The 18,346-nt window shown below is 42.0% G+C and overlaps 1 protein-coding gene and 1 long non-coding RNA gene across 4 annotated transcripts in view; one reads left to right on the plus strand and one right to left on the minus strand.

Moving 5' to 3' along the window:
• Manba (mannosidase beta) overlaps window positions 1-3,043 on the plus strand; it is a 107,748-nt gene extending 104,705 nt beyond the window's left edge. For both annotated transcript variants that reach the window (XM_058583824.1, XM_046459017.2), the window contains one exon: window positions 1,599-3,043. In XM_058583824.1, coding sequence (XP_058439807.1) covers window positions 1,599-1,823 — 225 coding nt within the window. In that variant the 3' untranslated portion in view covers window positions 1,824-3,043. The remainder of the gene's footprint in view (window positions 1-1,598) is intronic.
• A 6,692-nt stretch (window positions 3,044-9,735) lies between these two features.
• LOC124102454 (uncharacterized) lies at window positions 9,736-16,099 on the minus strand. 2 transcript variants are annotated; one of them, XR_009228148.1, is made up of 3 exons: window positions 15,351-16,099; window positions 11,153-13,690; window positions 9,736-10,549 (listed from the first exon to the last, which is right to left on the minus strand). It is a non-coding gene; the product is annotated as an uncharacterized LOC124102454 (long non-coding RNA). The 2 variants fall into 2 exon arrangements; XR_009228147.1 differs by having other exon boundaries at window positions 11,153-16,099.
• Between the last annotated feature and the right edge of the window lie 2,247 nt (window positions 16,100-18,346).

Below are 18,346 nucleotides of genomic sequence, written 5' to 3' on the forward strand. Positions count from 1 at the left end.
GAGGCTGAGGCAGGAGGATTGAAAGGTGGAGGCCAGATTTAGCAATGTAGTGAAACCCTGTCTCAAAACAGGGGGAGAGTGAGGGATGGGGATGTAGCTCAATGGTAAAATATTCCTGGGTTCAATCCCCAGTACAAAAAGAAAAAAAATGACATAGCTTACATATCATTTCATCTAGCAAAGAAAAAAAAATACTGAACAAATTTGTCGTTTCTAAACTTATGACTCTGAAAACAAAAACTTTTCTCTTTTAGCTAAGGCCTTTATTTCCTAGAGTTAATTGAGGTACAAGAGAGATAGGGCTTCTTTATTTGTCTTTCCTGACTTGCATTTCAGTGAGACTTGTCCCTCCTAAAGAGATAACAACAATAGTAATAATATTAATTAACATTTATTCAGGCTTACTATAGGTCCTTGTTCTCCTGGTCTTTCTGAAGCCCGGGTACAAGCTTGAGCTTCTGGTTCTGCAGTCAGAGGCCCAGAGATGAGATTTCCTATTAGAAGAAGTCAGCAAGAGTGAGCGAGGTGCTGTGTTGGGTCTCTTGTGGCCTTGGCTTTGCGCAGCAGTAGCTAAGGCTTCCCTGGCCCCCTCTGGGCTGGCTAGGGTTTGTTGAGTTGAGTGCATGGCTGCTTTAGGGTCTTCACCAGGTAGAACTTGGCATCTAACCTCGAGCCTGAGTCTCAGAGCCTCCTAGAGTTCCCTCATGCACTTTATTCAGGTCTTTTACTGCTTCTATCAATGTCGGTTTTCTTGTTTATAACTTGAACGATAATTACTTGAATGATTATGTACAGTAAAAATTGTCTTTTGAAATTCTTTATGCCCCACACATATAATAAAGACTTTATAGTGTAATGTGCATGCATGTTGAGGAGCCGTGTTCTGTGACAAATGCACAGCTTTAAAGACCAGGTCACATTTGATTCTTTGCTCTTCTGAGAAAGGCTCACAAGCCTGTGGCCTCTGGGGAGTGGCTCATCCTCTCTCTGGGGCTTGTGCTCAGTCAGCTAATTAAATGGAATGGGTCTAGAGGATTCTCTCTCTCACTCTGTCTGCTGAAATTGTATAGAATTTGCACATGCTAATAATGTGACTTTACTAAAAAGACAGAGAATGGTAGAGCTTTTGCAGTTGCTTGGCCGATTAGCTTCTAGAACGCGGGCCCTTTTCAGAAGGCTCTAATGTACACTCCATGGCTGCACTCTCTAGCTAGATCCACATCTATTAAAATTACATGTGGTCATTAAAAATAGCCAGCCCTATGCCAAAATGTTCCCTCCTTGATGCTCCTCTGAGAAAAATTATAAAATATATAAAACTTTGGGCCTGTTTTGAAATAGTCTCCTTCACCAGAGGAGTCTGCATGTTTCCTCGGTGTGAGATTACAACTTGATCATGTTCCACAGACCTAAGTCATTTTCCAAGTGATGTTCAAGCATCTGAAACCATGCATGGAATATATGACTTTAACAGTGGCAAAACGAAAGCACTGCCAACGTGCTCCTTACCAGGCCCTTGTTAAAGTCCTGGTAGACATTGCCGTGGGCTATGTAGTTCTTCATTCAACCTTCACTTCATTTTTTTTTCTTTTTTCCAGGCCAGCATCTCTCAGCAAGGTGACACTTTTGTGTTTGCTCTGGAAACCTCAGCTATTGCTCCCTTTGTTTGGTTGGATGTAGGAAGCATCCCAGGGAGATTTAGTGACAATGGTTTCTTTATGACCAAGAAGACACGAACTGTATTATTTTACCCTTGGAAACCTACCACCAAGTATAAATTGGAGCAGTCTTTTCATGTGACCTCCCTGGCAGATATTTACTGAAGGAATCCGGCTGTATTTTCAGTGTACACTGGGAACAAAGCCTTTCTTGAGCAGCGGCTGGAGAGGAAGACCCCCTGAGAGAAGCCGAGGAAACAAGAGGTGCATCTGCTTATTCACATGTGTCTGACACTCTCTCAATTGGTACAGTGCATACTGTCAGGGAAGGCTGTTCCTCCAGTGATGGCCTCAGACAAGGCTGTCCTAGGTGTTCTTTTTTGCTGTTGTTGTTTTGCTGTTCTGTGGGTTGAACCCAGGGTGCCCTACCACTGAACTATAACATCAGCCCTTTTTATTTTTTCATACAAATAATAAATGTTCTTAATAAAAATTGAACTCGCAATTTTCCTGCCTTAGCCTCAATGGGGATTATAGACAGGTGCCACCGCACCTGGTTTAGGTATTCTTGAATCTGTGCAAGAACTGTTTAGCCCTTCAACATACAGCTTTAGTACTAAATGAACCAGTGTCAAGCAGATTACCTTTCAGGGAGTCATAAGAACATGACCCTGGTAATGTCTACTGAGCCAAGTGTGGGAGGTTTTGAGGTAATTGTAGGCCTTTCATAGGTAGCCTTGAGAAATACTGAATTATTAAGATGAAGTGTTTTGTTATTATTTTCAGAGGAAATGGAGGGTCAAATGTCACAATAGAGATTTCTTGGTGGCACCCATATTGATTATTGTTGCTGAACAGTTTAGAAGGTTGATTGTTGGTATTTGATTCCTATTGTGGGGTGGGATTCTTTTTTTCATTTTGGGATTTGTTATAAAACATTTTTAACAACAAATTATTTTTGAAAAGAATCCTTTTTTGAAAAATAAGCTCACATTGACATGGACATTGCTATGTTCATGCTGGAAATTTTGAGATATTCTGACATGGGGCTTGTGTGTGGGCTTCAGATTTGGCTAAATTCAGTGAACTTTCTGATTCAACAATACTGAATATAGACTTCCTGGCTCTGGCACCAAGTGGTATTTCCTTTAGCTTAAGTTTAAATCAGTTTATTTATATTGATTAATTATAAGTTGCTATAAAGGTACTTTATGACACATTATCATATCAATATGGGTATGTTGATAATAAAAGTAATGGGGCGAAATGTTAATAAGTGACTAAATTGGGTATAGATGGGTATGTGAAATTTTTTTGTACTACTTTTACACTTTTGCTGTAAGTTTGAATGATAAAAATAAAAGTTAGATAAATTGCACTGACAATTTGATAGTTCATCTGTGGCCTATTTAATCATTCTAAAAATATTCCATTGAGCCCATTATTGAGATGTACACTAATTTCTGCTTGATAAATGGGAGAATTTGAAGAATCTAAAAACTAAGATGTTTGAGAGATTTTTCTATGGAAAGAATCATGTAATTGGTTATGGAATGGACCAATAGTGAAGGCTTAGATTTAAAATTGAGACTCAATGTTTTTTTATTTTTAAATTTTAATTAATTAATTTTATTTTTATTTTTTTTTTTTTTTGGATACCAGGAATTGAACCCAGGGGCACTTACCCACCGAACCATATCCTCTGTCCTTTTATTTAGAAACAGGCTCTTGCTGAGTTGCTTAGGACCTCACTAAATTACTGAGGCTGGCTTTGAACTTGTGATTCTCCTGCCTCAGCCTCCCAAGCCACTGGAATTATAGGTGTGCACCACCACACCTGGCTGGTTTTGGTTTTAAAACAGAAGCATTAGGTTCAGTAACTTGAAAAAGAATATAAGTACAGATATTCCAGTCCTGTCCTTCAGTATTTAAGAGTTTTCTCATCTCTGTGCTTACACACACACACACACACACACACACACACACACACACACAGGCTTATCAAGGACTGGACCTGAGAAAGGAGGACACTGTTCACTGTTCTTCATTAACCACGAAGATTCTATGACAGGGTCCCTGTGAAGTGGGCTTGGAAGTTGATGAACCAGAGTTTACATCGCAAATCTGCCCTTAATACTTCTTCAACCATAAACAAGTTACTTAACCTCTATGTTCAATTTTCTTGTCCTAAAATGGGAATAATAACACATATCTTATAATTTCGTTTTAGAGAATAAATAAAGTAACTTAGATGAAGGGCCTGGCCCCTGCAGGCCCTCAGTATGGTCCTACGCCTGGTGTCCTGGAGAGGGCAGAGTTTGCAGCCACATTTCTCTGGATTTAAATCCATATTCTGAGACTTATTAGCTGTGTGATTTGGGGCAACAATTTGACCTTCTGGACTTTAGTTTTTTCCTCTCTAAAATGTAGATAATAATCCCTGACTGTCAAAGGTAGTACTGAGAACAAATAGGGTCTAGAACAAAATAAGTTGCACTTTTATTGTGATTGTATGTTTTGAAATAATCATTATAATCCAACTAGTGCATGAAGCAATGAAAATAAAGCAAATATAGACACATTCCTTCAGAAAAAGATATCATAAAAGAATAATTTGTAAAAGCAGAATAAATAGGCATAAACACATGCTGACAACTACTTACAAAAAGGAGAGAAGTGTGCCTATGGCATTTTTGAGAGAATAGTAATAGTCAAACTGTTCTTCCACAGTTCACATGTTACACGGTGGATAGTTACTGTTAGCATTTTAATAGATTTTTGTTGCCACATTTGCTGGAGTTGAATTTGATATACTTACCCCTCAGCCTTAGGTTTCTGAGAAATTTTTTGTTAGTAACTGTATAAACAAGAGACCAGGTTCAGGTCCTAGCTGTGTTCTTTCAAAGGACATTCCAGAGAGCGGAATAAAGAGAGGTCAGTTCACAGGATTATATCTTCCCATTCCAGGACAGGGAAAACAATAAAAATGGTAATTTCCTCATTCACATTCACTATAACTGTTATTCTCTCTTTTTCTCTTATTTGACTTTTCACTGTGAGACATTTTCAAACCTTGGGAAGTCACTTGGAAAATACATGGAAAGATTTTTTTCTCTATTGGAGTGAAGGTGAACTGGAGTGCAAGAGAAATAAAGATATGTTTCCCCGACTTTCCTCAAGTGACAAAGACCTGAGACAGAAAGAATATTCTCTTGGGCTGCCTCCAGCTCTCAGATATGAAACCTATTCCCCAGCTTGGTAAGATTTAGGGAAAAACAAGTAAGCATTGTTTCTGTGGGAAATTCAAAGCATTTGATAATATTCCAGAGTTCCCCTTGACTGAATGCAATCTTATCAATTCAATTAGCACAGGAAATTAAAAGGATTATGCTGGAAAAGGCATTTAGTAATATTTCCAAGTGAATGGAAGAATTCTTATTTTTCTCATTGATTTATCAGAGGTAGGAACCAGAAGATATACAAAATTCTAAAAGTCACAGACAAAACTGGTGTTAAGATGCATTTATATTCGGACCCTAAAAACTGTTTACTTAAGATTTATTCATTCATTTTCAAGCATTTATTATGGATCACTGTTGACAAGCACTGTCCTTGTCACTAGGTGATGAGAGGAGAAGACAAGTCCCTGCTTTGGTAAACCATTCTTGTAGGGGAGACAGACAATAAGCCAGACAATGAATAAGGCAACTGCAGTTGGTGCCAAGTCCTATAAGGTTAAGGTGATATGGAGGGACAACCATGTTAGATAAGGCCATCTTGTTCAACACTTGAGGACAGCTGGGCACGGTAGCACATACCTGTAATTCTAGCGGCTCGGGAGGCTGTGACAGGAGGATTGCAAGTTCAAGGCCAGCCTCAGAAACGTAGCGAGGTCCTAAGCAACTTAGCAAGACCCTTTCTCAAAAAAAATAAAAATAAAAAAGGGCTGGGAATGTGACTTGGTGGTAAAGCACATCTGGTTTCAATCTGTAGTATCAACAAAGCAAAAAGAAAAGGTGTTTTGGAAAGTTTATGATAAAAAAAAGTTTAATTGAGAAATAAGTCTTTAAAGACCTTCATTACAGAACTTTTTCTTAGAAGAAAAGTTTGCAATGATAATATAGTTGAACTCCTTTGGTTGGTCTCAGTCTTTAAACGAGGTTTGTTGAGTTTCCCCTTGTGACATGTCATGCCATGCAGTGAGTAGTAAAAATGACTATGATGCTTAGAATTACCTAGAGCTCCCTGGACATGGTACATTCCCAATCATGGACATTCCTATTACAGAGCTAGCACGGATTCATGCCTCATAATACATGTGGGAGCACCCTCTTCTTATTCTGTTATTGTTGTTCATTATGGATTTTATAAACTTCATTGGGTCCTAGGAGACCATCCACACATTCCCAGTAGTTGGAGCAGCTTCTGCTGGCTGACTACCAGTCAGGTGCTTCTCTGCTCCAACCTCAGGAATTGGATCATAATTTGTTCCACTTAATCCTATTCTTCTTTGCCCGGGATTGGTGTAGAGTTAAGTATGTGACACAATTCTGGCAAATGAAACACCAGTTGATGTTCTGGGGGATGAGTTTTCCTGCCCGATGAGAGACCTGAAGTGAAACCTGCTGTTGGGTGAAGTTGAGAAGCTACAGTTTGAGGACCTGATACTTGGAGCCTTGTTGTGACCTTGAACGTTATTGACACGCAGGGATGGCAGAGATATTAAGCTGCTAAACTAACCCTGCAACCATCTTAATTTTGCTCTTATTTTTTGAACAATTTTTTTATCAGCACGTGATAATTATACATAAAAGTGTCACTGTGACATATTTGTAATGCACATAATGTAATTTGGTCAGTGTCATTCTCCAGTATTTCCTTTTTCTCTCATCTGCACCCCCCACCCCGTCCTCTTTTTCTACTATTTTCATGAGATTTCCCCCTTGCTTTATTCCCCCTTTGCCCTCTCTAGCTTCCACATATGAGAGAAAACATACAACTCTTGACATTCTGAGTTTGGCTTATCACTTAACATAAAGCTCTCATGTTCCAATCCATTTTTTTTTGCAAATAACATAATTTCATTCTTCATTTTGGCTGAGTTAAACTCCATTGTGTGTATATATCACGTATTCTTTACCCATTCATCCATTGACCGACATCTAGGCTAGTTCCATAACTTGGCTATTGTGGATTGTGCTGCTATAAACATGGGTATGCATGTATCACTATAGTATAATGACTTCAATTCTTCAGGATAAAAATTAAGGGGTGGTATCACTGGGTCATATGGTGGTCCCACATCTAGTCTTTTGAGGAAACTTCATACTGATTTCCATAGTGGTTGTTAACTTTGCTCTTCATATAATGCAATTTAAAAAAATATGGCCTTACTTTTTAAATCCAGTTAGTATCAGGTGTTCTGATTTTACAACAAAGAGCATCATAATTGATAGAGCAGTTAAAGATTATGAGCTTTGAAATCAGTGTGTTTGAATAACATTAACTCTAGCAGGCTCTTTAACATTGGATACAAGTTCTGAGTCTTTCTGTGCCTTAGTTTTTAATATTTAACCATGGGGATCGTACCAATGCCCACCTCATAGGTTGTAAGGACTAAATGAGATGATGCATAGATATTGATAGAGCACACAATAGCTATGCAACAAATATGAGCTGTTATAGTTATCATTTGCCCCTGTGGTAAGCCATCAAAGCAAGCCTATGGAGGGGGACAGGTAGGAACCTGTGAAAGTATTGGATGGAGGGGAGAAAAGGAAGGTCAGGTCACATATAGGTCATATTTGACCAGCAGATGACAGCCAGACCATGGTTTTTAAAATTGAGTTATTTGCTAACATTTAAAGGGGGAAGATTTCATATATAATGTAGATCTTTCTATCTCTGACCTTGTAATGATATTTTTAAACAGCCCTTACTTTAAAAATTCACTGATAGCCAGGTGTTCTCATTTTCCAGTCAAGAGCATCCTCACAGATAAAGGTGAGGGCTTTGAGGTCAGATGTATAGCTGGGTCTTGGAGAGGGCAAGGTGGGGCCATTGGTTTCCCCTCAGCCAAGAAATATCTTGATCCCCTGCACCTGGATGTGGCAGTGGCTGTGATCTTTCTAGTGAGGAAGGCTCTTGGGGGCAGGGTTTTCCATGATGGGTGAGGGAAGGACCACTACTCTTTTGTAATGAGATGATCCCCAGCCCAAATTGGGTGATTGTTATACGTTTCTAGCCACATTATTGGTATTTGAACAGAAAGATTTTTAACTAGACAACTTACAAACACAACAACTGAGATTTCTCCTTGTAAAAGATCCATTTGTGTGTGTGTGTGTGTGTACATTTGTGTGTGTGTGTGTGCATGTGTACATGTGAAGAGTGTCTATAGTGCGCTGTGGCCATGGGCTCATGCTCTGATATTGAACCTGTTATTTTGGCTGTAACATGTACTGACTGACCTTGAACCAGTCACTTAATTTCTTTTTTTTTAATAGTTATTTTTTGTTGTAGTTGGACACAATACCTTTATTTTATTTTTTATGTGGTGCTGAGGATTGAACCCAGGGTCTCGCACATGCTAGGTGAGCGCTCTACCGATGAGCCACAACCCCAGCCCCAGTCACTTAATTTCTAAGCCTGAGTTTTCTTATCTTCAAGATGAGATTAATTCAATGACTATTTCATAGCATTATTGTGAGGATTCAATAAGATAAAGTTTTCCCAGTCCCCAGGACAGGATAAGCAAGTAGTAAATGCAGGCTTACAATTACTCCTCCAAGGATAAGAACCCTACATCTGATCATTTCAGCTAGGGATCTCATATTCCCCTTGTCCAAAGTGAAAATCATTTAAGGATTCTTTACCAAAGGTTTTGTGACCTGAGTTGAAGGAGAAAATTCAGGCAGAAAGAGGGTTCTAATTCCTCCTCCTCCTCCTCCTTTTTTTTTAGTCAGGCTATTTCCAATTTTATCAAAGGGAAAAAAAAAAAGTAGAAGAGATGTGACAGCTGTTGGGTGATTGTGCAAACTTCTGCTTCTTCCAGCAGAGGCCTCTTGTGTACAGGAAATGAGGCTAGTGGTGGGTGGAGGGGCAGTGCCCTGGGATGGATGGGTGCTGGCTTTGGAGGTTTCCCCAAGGACTGGGCTCTGCTGCCCTCAGGTGGGGAGGGGAGTGTAAGGGAGACCTCATGGGGCAGCAGGGACTTGGGGGGGAGGTCCCCTACCACCTCCCAGGGTTCAAGGAGCTGGGGGTCAGTGCTTGCCTTGGAATGCATGGATACAGAGGAGCTACTATAGTGAAGGAAAGAAAGAGAAAGAAAGGGAAGAAGGAAGAGATGAAGAAAAGAAGGGGGAGGGAGAGAGAGAAAGAGAAAGCTTGAGAGTGGGAGAAAGGACAAAGAGAAAGAGAAAGGGAGAAAGAAAAAGTGATAGAGAAAGGAAGAGAGAAAAATGAGCGATAGAGAAAGGAAAGGGAGAGAGAAATAAAGAGAGAGGAAGAGAGAGAGAGAGAGAGAGAGAGAGAGAGAGAGAGAGAGAGAGAGAGAGAGAGAGAGAAAAGGAGGGCAGGGAGGAAGGAGGAAGGGAAAGAAGGAACCCAGAGAGCAGCTGTGCTCACTGAGCTCCCCAGCTCTCCCTCTTCCTCTCTCTAAAGTTTAGTGATGCAGTGCTCTGTGGGGAAGGGTCTTCATTCTGAAATGAGATATGTTAGGAAAGAAGTGTTAAAAGATTAAAATTTGGGATTAACATACTGGGCCTGTCAACGAGACACAGAATTTTACAGATTCTTGACAACTTCTGATTGCATTTGAGGAACGGTTTATTAATTGCCATTGGTCTGGATGTTTTCCTCCACTGTGACCTTGACAGCCATATTTGCATAGTGCTTAGTTTGGTTTGCTCAGAGGGTTTTGTACCTATGGAGAAAGGAGACTTCTTCCCAGGCTCCAGAGCTAACAAGCTGGGAGCCAGCAGGGCATGTTAGAAAGGTTCAGATGTACAGAGCAACTTTTGCTGCTCTCTGCCTCTTGGTTCATTTCATTTCTGTCATAACCACCTTAGCAAAAAGGTAGCATCTGAGTGATTTTTAATTTAAATTTAATTACTATGGATCTCTGAAAACTTGGCACAAAGCCTCCAGAACAGATGATTGATGGGGGGTCAGGGGGAGTCAGATGAGCTGGAAAATGGCACAGTAGCAAAGCTATGGGAACAGACTAAAAACAAGTATTGTGGCATGATGTGAGGATCTTCTGCTGAGGAAGAGGCAGCGCGGAGGAGTCTTCTCTGGCCTGGCTTGGCCTCTTCTGTCTAAAGAAATGGGCTTGCGTCCTGTGGGTTACTTGCTTCCCACAGATTCCCTCCTTGTTGAAGCTTTAACCTAGAGTGCCTTTGACTTTCATAACCAAAACTGTCCCTGGCCCACATGCTGTGTGCATATGCTGTTCATCATTCACGATGTGCAGTTGGCTGGGGTGAGGAAGGATGGGCCAAATGGTAGCTTTGACCTTCCTAGGTCAATACTGGAATGGAGAAGAATGCAAAGGGCTGCTTTTGCATCCGGCTGAGTAGTTCCTTCTTCCGTGAGCCTATGAGTACTTCCTGAGCACCACTATGCCCACCTTTTGGGGGAGGCAAAGTGACACTTGCTTCCATGGTCCCAGGAGTGAGGGGAGAGACACAGGAGCTGTGGGATCTCCCAGAAGAGCACAGGAGGGTTTCTGGGCTTTGTGACAGGACTTGCCTATGGGGCTGTGGTGGGTCTTCACAGCAGTGTAATTTCTGGTGTCTTTGGCCACTTTGGTCAGGCTGTGCTTGTGCTGGGAAGCAGAATTCTATGTGAACATGGGTGGCCCATGGGTGGCTCTTTGTTGGAGTAATGAGCTGGGCACAGGAAAACAGAACAAGGCAGGATATTGAGAAAAAAAAACTTTTGAAGGCCTCACAACAAAAGAAACGGGGCTGCAAAGAGAATGGGTGGTAGAAGAAAGGCCATCATGGACTCTTGGGGACACTCTTGTGGCCTGAGGGTGCCTGCCCAGGGCTGTGAGTGCTGGAGATGTGTGTTTGGTGAACTGCCAGCTTCCTGCTGCTTGACCAACCAAGGGTAATGCCCTTCAGTGCCCCCAGCTGGTGAGATTTCCTTTCCTCTCCCATGCACATCTCAATGACCTGTATGTAGCTTCAGGGCTCCCTTGTGATTGGTTATAGAGTGAGGCTGAACAGCACAGTGTGGGGGTTCAAGACTGAGTCCTGGTCTGGCCTCTGGACCACAGACCTCTGGACTTATCTGCATCTTGGTCCTTCTATGGAAAATGGCCGGAAGCAAGACCCTTTCCTGTTTACCTCTTGTTAAAAGAGTAAATATTTGAAACGATTTTGTAAATGAAAGCATTCATATTTGTTTTAATCAGCTTTTTTGCTGCTGTGACTAAGAGACCCAACCAGAACAATTGTAAAGGAGGAAAAGTTTATTTGAGAGCTCACGGTTCAGAGGTGTTAGTCCATACAAGGCTGGCTCCATTCCTCAGGGCTCAAGGTAAGGTAGAATATCATGGAGGAAGACTGTGGCAGAGGGAAGCAGCTCACATGCTGATCAGAAAGCAGAGAGAGACTCCAGTTGCTAAATATAAATATATACTCCAAAGCCACATCCCCAATTCCCACCTCCTCCAGCCACACCCTACCACTTCAGTTACCACTCAGTTAATTCTGTCAGGGGATCCATTCACTGATTGGGGTAAGACTCTTACAACCCAATCATTTCTCCTCTGAACCTTCTTATATTGTCTCACATGTGAGCTTTTGGGGGACGCCTTACATCCAAACCATAACAATATTTAAAGTTGGTTTTTTTTTTTTTGCAAGACGATTTTTCAAAATTATAGAAAAAAATTGTTTTCCAAGGACAAGAGAACATTTGATAAACATGTGTGCTGCAGAAGAAAAATAATCCACAGTGTGGAGTTTTTCATTCAAATTTTTGAAGCAAAAAATACCTTAAGTTGTGCACTATTGCCTTAGGAAAGGGAAGGGGAACTGCACAACAGTTTTGAAATAAGAAAGTATTTATCTCTTTTTGCCAGAGAAGAGACCTAATAATCTGGTTATCTAGCTTCTGGCCTCACCTCTGACCTCCCTTGATGTGGGTACTTCCATCATATTCTTCAAGCTTTTATCTCAGCACTCTGCTTCCTGGATCCTAAGAAGCAATCCTGGTGAAGGGAATTCTAGAATCCTGTTTTGTCTGCTATGCTTCTGGCCTGAAGAACATATCATTTCTCTAAAATTTGGAGTCAAGGTCCTAGCAGTTCTCTGCAGACCCCAAGAAAGATGAACTTGCCCTTTCCTTTGGGTGGGATCCTGCGATTGTTGATATGGATGGTCAACTTGATTGAATTAGGAGACTTTGTGTGTGTGTGTGTGTGTTGATGAGGGTGTACTGACATGTGAGACAGGAAACTGAGAGGGTAGACCCATCCTAAATATGGGTGGTGTGGCTGAATGGGCTGGGGCCAGGATGGAAGGAGGGTCAAGAGAGGAGGAAGCCAACATGGATGCAGGCGCCATTTTTCTCTCTCTCTCAGGTGGGTGTTTGGGTTGCTGCTATGACTCCAGGGAGTTCCCAGGCCTGCAGTCCCAGACTGGGGCTGCATCAGTGGTCACTTTTCTTCTCAGGCTCTGGCTTTTTGGACTGAGAAGCTACTGGTTTCCCCAGCTCTCCAATCTGCAGGTGGCCACTGTGGAACTATCTAGTTTCTGATTCTGTAAGCCAATCTAATAAGTCCCCTTTTATAACTGTAACTATAACTAAACTATATGTGTATGTATATATGTATGTATATACATATATAGTATATGCAATATGTATGTGTGTGTGTGTGTGTGTGTGTGTATCTCTTGTTGGTCCTGTTCCTCTAGAGATCCCTAATACAGATCCCAAAGGGCATGGTGTCTTAAAAACATCAATCTTGGCATATATGAGCCAAGACCTTTTGCACAGCATTGAAGGAACAGAGGAACATGGAGATTGGAGAGAACTCTCCCTGCAAGGGCAGCAGGTCTCGTCTCCCATCCTACCTTCCTTCATAGCCTTTGATTGTCTCTGAGGATTTCCTTCAGACAAACTGACTGTACTTAAAATGCATCTTCCATTCTGCAGTGGGCATTGTGCTGGGGATCCTACTCAGGGTCTTGTGCATGCTAGGCAAGCACTCTACCAGTGAGCCACATCCCCATCCCCACATCCTTCATTCTCAATTTTGGGAAATGATTTTGCCTTTGATGATGTCTATTTACTTTGATGGTACTTTCAGAGTGAATATTTGCATGAGTAGGAATTAAAAACAGTCTGAGGTTTCAGGCTGTCATCTGCTCACCAAAATCAACAGTGTTTTTAATACTGGGAACAGAACATCACTCTCTGAGCCTCCCTGGTCTTAGTGTGGCCATGGGACTAAAATTTTTCTCTAGCACAATATGAGAGGAAATGGAACATTCAATCCTGCAACACATACTCTAGGTTTGACTCCCCTTCCAGATGACAGGGACCATCACCCCAGCAAGACCTTGGGAGCCAAGTAGTAGAGAAAGAATGACCGTTACCCTGGATTCCTTCATGGCTAAGTAGAAGAGACACACCCTACTCACTCCTGAGCCTGCTGCAAGAGTGGTTTATTAAACACTACTGGAGTCAGGAGATCCTGCAGGGAATGCTTTAATCCATGCCTCAGTTTGCTCACCTGTAAAATGGACAAAATACCCTGAAGGATTCTTGAACAGGAAGAGTAATATGTGATGACCACCCATTATAGTGCCTGGCACACAACAGAGGCCTACAAAATCTTGATTAAATACATACCTTTGTTCTTCAAGGCTGTTGTAATATTTAAATGAAATAACCTTTTTTTGTGAAGAGATGTTGACATGGAAGAGCGAGTTGATGGAAGTCAGAAGATGCTTCTGTGGCCTCTTCTACCATCTCATTCTAAGATGCTTGAATAGTCTATGTAACTATTCACTTGTCTGGGATAATGGAAGAAGGCTATTGTAGACATAATGGAATCCATAATAATGTAATGACTTTCGTTTAATTTATAGCTCCTCCTCAGTGTCTCCCCAAACCCAAAGCCAAATGACATAGTCAAATGAAACCAGTGGAAAAGAACTCAGTCTCCTGGATTGGCATTTACCTGACACAGCTGGCCCCTGTGAGGACAATGGGAAGTACCTGCTCTCACATTGCAGGGTGTCTTGAGGATTGAACCCAGGCCTTGTGCATGCTAAGCATGAGCTGAATCACTGAGCTACATCCTCAGCCCTTATATACATGATTGTTATGGTTTAGATATTAGGTGTCTCCTGAAAGCTCAAGTGTAAGGCAATGCAAGATAGTTCAGAGGAGAAATGATTAGGTTATGAGAGTCTTAACCCAATCAATGAATCAATCCCCTGATGGGATTAACTGAGTGGTGACTGAAGGCCAGCAGGTAGTGGCTGGAGGAGATGGGTCCCTGGAGGTGTGGCTTTGGGATATATATTTTGTATCTGGCAAGTGGAGTCTCTCTCTCTGATGTCTGATCACCACATTAGCTGCTTTCCTCCACCACACCTTTCTACAATGTTGTTCAGCCTCACCTTGAACCCTAAGGAATGGAGCCAGCTGCCTATGGACTGAGACCTCTGAAAACAGTGAGCCCTCCAATAAACTTTTCCTTCTCTAAAATTGTTCTTGTCAGGTCTTTTTAGTCACAGCAGCTGAAAAGCTGACTTAGACAGTGATCTTTAAGATCTTATCCAACTGTAAATCCCATGATCTTTAAGAAAATGACTGGAATTTTAGTTTCACTCTTTTTGACTCCTTTGCCTTCCCAGGACTGTTACCTGAGGAATTGCACATCAGAAAGAAATCCTCCCCTGCCTCCAAAGGCACAAAACAAGAAGAAGAAAGAGATGCAATAACCTCCAGTCCTTGAATAATTCATTCATGAGCAATTTAGCCTGTTAGTAGAGGGAAAATCAAGTCATTTTAACCAAACAATCTATCCTTTTAGTGGAGTTCTGAATTCATTTTGCATTTGGGTTGGGTACAGGATGACTCCGTGAACAGGTGTCAGCATTTTTTTCTTTCCCTTTTAAATATGGCCCCATTTCTTGAAAGGCCTTCAGATATCATCAAAGAATATTCTTTGGACTCAGACGGACCTGGATTTGAACCTGGGGTGGGTTACTTAAAACTTCAGATCACCTGTCTTCTTACTATCAAGTGGGGTTAAATATATACCTCATAGAGATGTCTGGAGGATTTCGTTAGAAATAATTAATTCAAAGGGACTGGAAGGTACGGGTACCCAGCCCTCCCTGGCTCCTTCCACTCCCCTTTCTACTGCTAAAACCATTCAAGGTCCAGGTTTCGGGGCTGCGTTCTGTGGCTGGTGACCGGGGATGCCCGTGCCACATAGAACCACCACAGGGGACCCTGGTGGGTCAATGAGCAGCAGCAGGACTTCCTTCTGCTGAAAAATTATGACCACTGATCCTGAAAAAAGCCTGGTTATGCCTGCAGAGTATAGAAACCTCAAAAGATGACCAAAGTTCTGAGGAAGCTATATTTAACCAGCCTCCTGCTGTTCAACAAGCTTTCTGGGCAGGTTTATTTCAGGCCCTTTGTAGCCTTCCCACTGACCTTCTGCATCCCTTTTGGCATTTATCTCCATCTGCTGGTACAGTGTGAAAGACACTCCTTCCACGAGGACTCAGGCATCTCTGGTAGCCTTCATGTTTCAGCCCGGTGCACAGGTTCAGGCCTGAGCCAAGATCTTGGAGGAAGAAGAGTCAGTTTCTGGATGACAAGAGAAATAGGGCTTTTTATTCAGTAGGGAAGCATAAATTTTCTATCTCAGCATGAGTTGTTTCCTCCTTCTTCCTCTTCAAGTCAGTTTCTCTTTAAAGTGAACTTCTGGCATGGGAACTGTGAAGTTAGAGCTCTGGAGAACAGTACTAATCCACTCCACACCTAGATTGTGCAACCTTCAGCATTATTTAATTGGCTCACAAATCTGCAATTCGGGCAGGGCTCAGTGACACTTATAGGCAGCACCACCTGAGGCAGCTTGAAGGCCACACAAGGACACTTGGTTGGGGAGTGGGATTGCTAAAAGACTGGCTCCCTTGTCTATCCCACAGGGCATGTGGCAGTGGCTGGGACCTCATTTAAGGCTGAGAACTGCACTTACCTTTTCTATGTGGCCACCTGGCTCCCTGGGTGCTGAGAGCCATAGCCAAGTAGGAATGATGCATGGCATTTTGGTTTGAAAGGTGACCCTGCTCAGGGATTAGGGTGGCTCCGGGTTTAGGGTGGATCCTGCTGGGAATAGGGCGGCTCCAGGATTAGGGTGGATCCTGATCCTGCTGCCTCAAGTGCCCGCTCCTTTGGAGTTCCTGTTGAGTTCTCACGGGGTTCTGAGAAAATTGGTGCGCGGAGCCGGGCAGAGGCAGTGTGTTCCCAGAACACAGAGTGCCGGTGAGAGTTCGAGGAATAAAGAGTTGCTGTTTGAATCTACATGGCTGTGTGGTGGCCCGGTTATTTTGTGCCCAGCCAGACTGCGGCATTTGGCGGCCCGTACGGGGAACGCCTGAAGCTCAGAGGTAAGTGAAATTGCTCGCCCCTGAAGGAGAGCAAAAAAAAAAAAAAAAAAAAAAGGGTGACCATTTCAAAAAACAATGTGTTCTTGTTTTGACTTATTTTGTTTTTATTTCAAGTTGCCTGCTCCTAGAACTTTTTCAGGCAAACCGGGGAAAATGGTTGACTCAAGGTTTGAAGTTGTTCGCCCCCAGGAAGAGAAATTGTTAGAGGAAGGAGGCACCCCAGTAAGACCAAGAACAATTAGGGCATATGTTGATACAATACAAAAATGTAGCTCATGGCTTTTTAAAGAGAAGTTGTTGAATATATCACAATGGGACCATCATGGTATCCTGTAGAAGGATTTTTCTTCAACAAGAAAGAGATGGCTAGTTCTGTTTACTACAAAGCTAAAGTGTTAAAATATCAACCACTAAATATAAAATCAAGTACTCTTTACTTATTAAGTTACATAAGGTAATATATTTAAACATTATGTGTGTTTTCATAAACTGTAAATGGAAAAAAAGTTTAATATTGCTTTGTGTCTATGTCTTTGCTGAAACAAGGTTACTAAGAGTTAAGATTCTATCAGGTGTAATTTATATACAAAGAGTATAAGAAGTTTCAGTTGGGTTTCAATTATTGTATTATAGTACCATAAAAAAATGAAAATATTTAGAGTAATTTATCTAAATTCAGAAATTTTATAAGGGTTGTTTCACAATGTAAATTTTTAAAAAGGGATAACGGCTACAAAAGAGATATAAAGAGTTGCTGTTTGAATCTACAAGGCTTTTGTGGTGGCTGGGTTATTTTGTGCCTGCTGCAGTCTGTCTGGGCACAAAATAACCGGGCCACCACACAGCCTTGTAGATTCAAACAGCAACTCTTTTTTCCTCGAACTCTCACCGGCACTCTGTGTTCTGGGAACACACTGCCTCTGCCCGGCTCCGCGCACCAATTTTCTCAGAACCCCGTGAGAACTCAACAGGAACTCCAAAGGAGCGGGCACTTGAGGCAGCAGGATCAGGATCCACCCTAATCCTGGAGCCGCCCTATTCCCAGCAGGATCCACCCTAAACCCGGAGCCACCCTAATCCCTGAGCAGGGTCACCTTTCAAACCAAAATGCCATGTGTCATTCCTACTTGGCTATGGCTCTCAGCACCTGGGAGCATTGTAACTGGGTTCCAAGAGGGAGAGCCTGAGAGGGATGGGCAGAAGTTATATGACATTTTATGACCTAACTCTGCAAGTCACTTAGCATCTCTTCTACCCTCACCACAGGCTGCCTAGATTCACAGGGAAAGGGGGTGGGCTGATCCCATGGTGGGAGAAGTCTCCTCGTAAAACAGGAGACTTTGCTGTGGCCAGCTGGACCATAGCTTCCTACCACAGAGAGGAACTGGCAGAGGAATGGAGGCTTGGGCTGCTTGTGTGAAAATTAAGGGAAGACAGAATTGTTATTTTTTCACTTTATATAGATAACAGTTCTCAAAGACTGGAAAAATGTGGTGGGTAGGGGTAGACAACTGGCAATGTAATAGGAAACAGAATTTTCTTAGAAAACAAAGAAGAAGGAGATTAATTTGGAACATGCTGTAAAATGAAGAACCCAAATTGTTTTCACACAAGAATTGTCTTATTTAGAAAAGCCTTCCTTACATCAAGATTATTCATCCAGAGTTGGGATATAGCTCAGTGGTAGAGAGAGCACTTGCCTGAAACACGCAGGGCCTTGGGTTCAATCCTCTGTGCCCCTCTCCCCCCAACACACACACACACACACGCACCCACCCACACACATGCACTCACACACAAATAAGATTTTTCATCCATATCTTAGTATTCTTATGGTTTAATTTTTGACACATCTGGAAATTAACTTTTTTTTTAAGATTTTTTTTTTTTAGTTGTAGATTTTATGTGGTGCTAAGGATCGAACCCAGTGCCTCACGCATGCTAGGTGAACGCTTTACCACTGAGCCACAACCCCAGCCCCAGGAAATTATTTTGATGAAAGGAGAGGGGTAGGTGTTCAGATTAATTTTTAAA

The sequence above is a fragment of the Marmota monax genome, unplaced genomic scaffold (assembly GCF_021218885.2).
Source record: "Marmota monax isolate L192 unplaced genomic scaffold, Marmota_monax_Labrador192_F-V1.1 WCK01_AAM20220418_F8-fsc00002, whole genome shotgun sequence".
NCBI classification, from domain to species: domain Eukaryota; kingdom Metazoa; phylum Chordata; class Mammalia; order Rodentia; family Sciuridae; genus Marmota; species Marmota monax.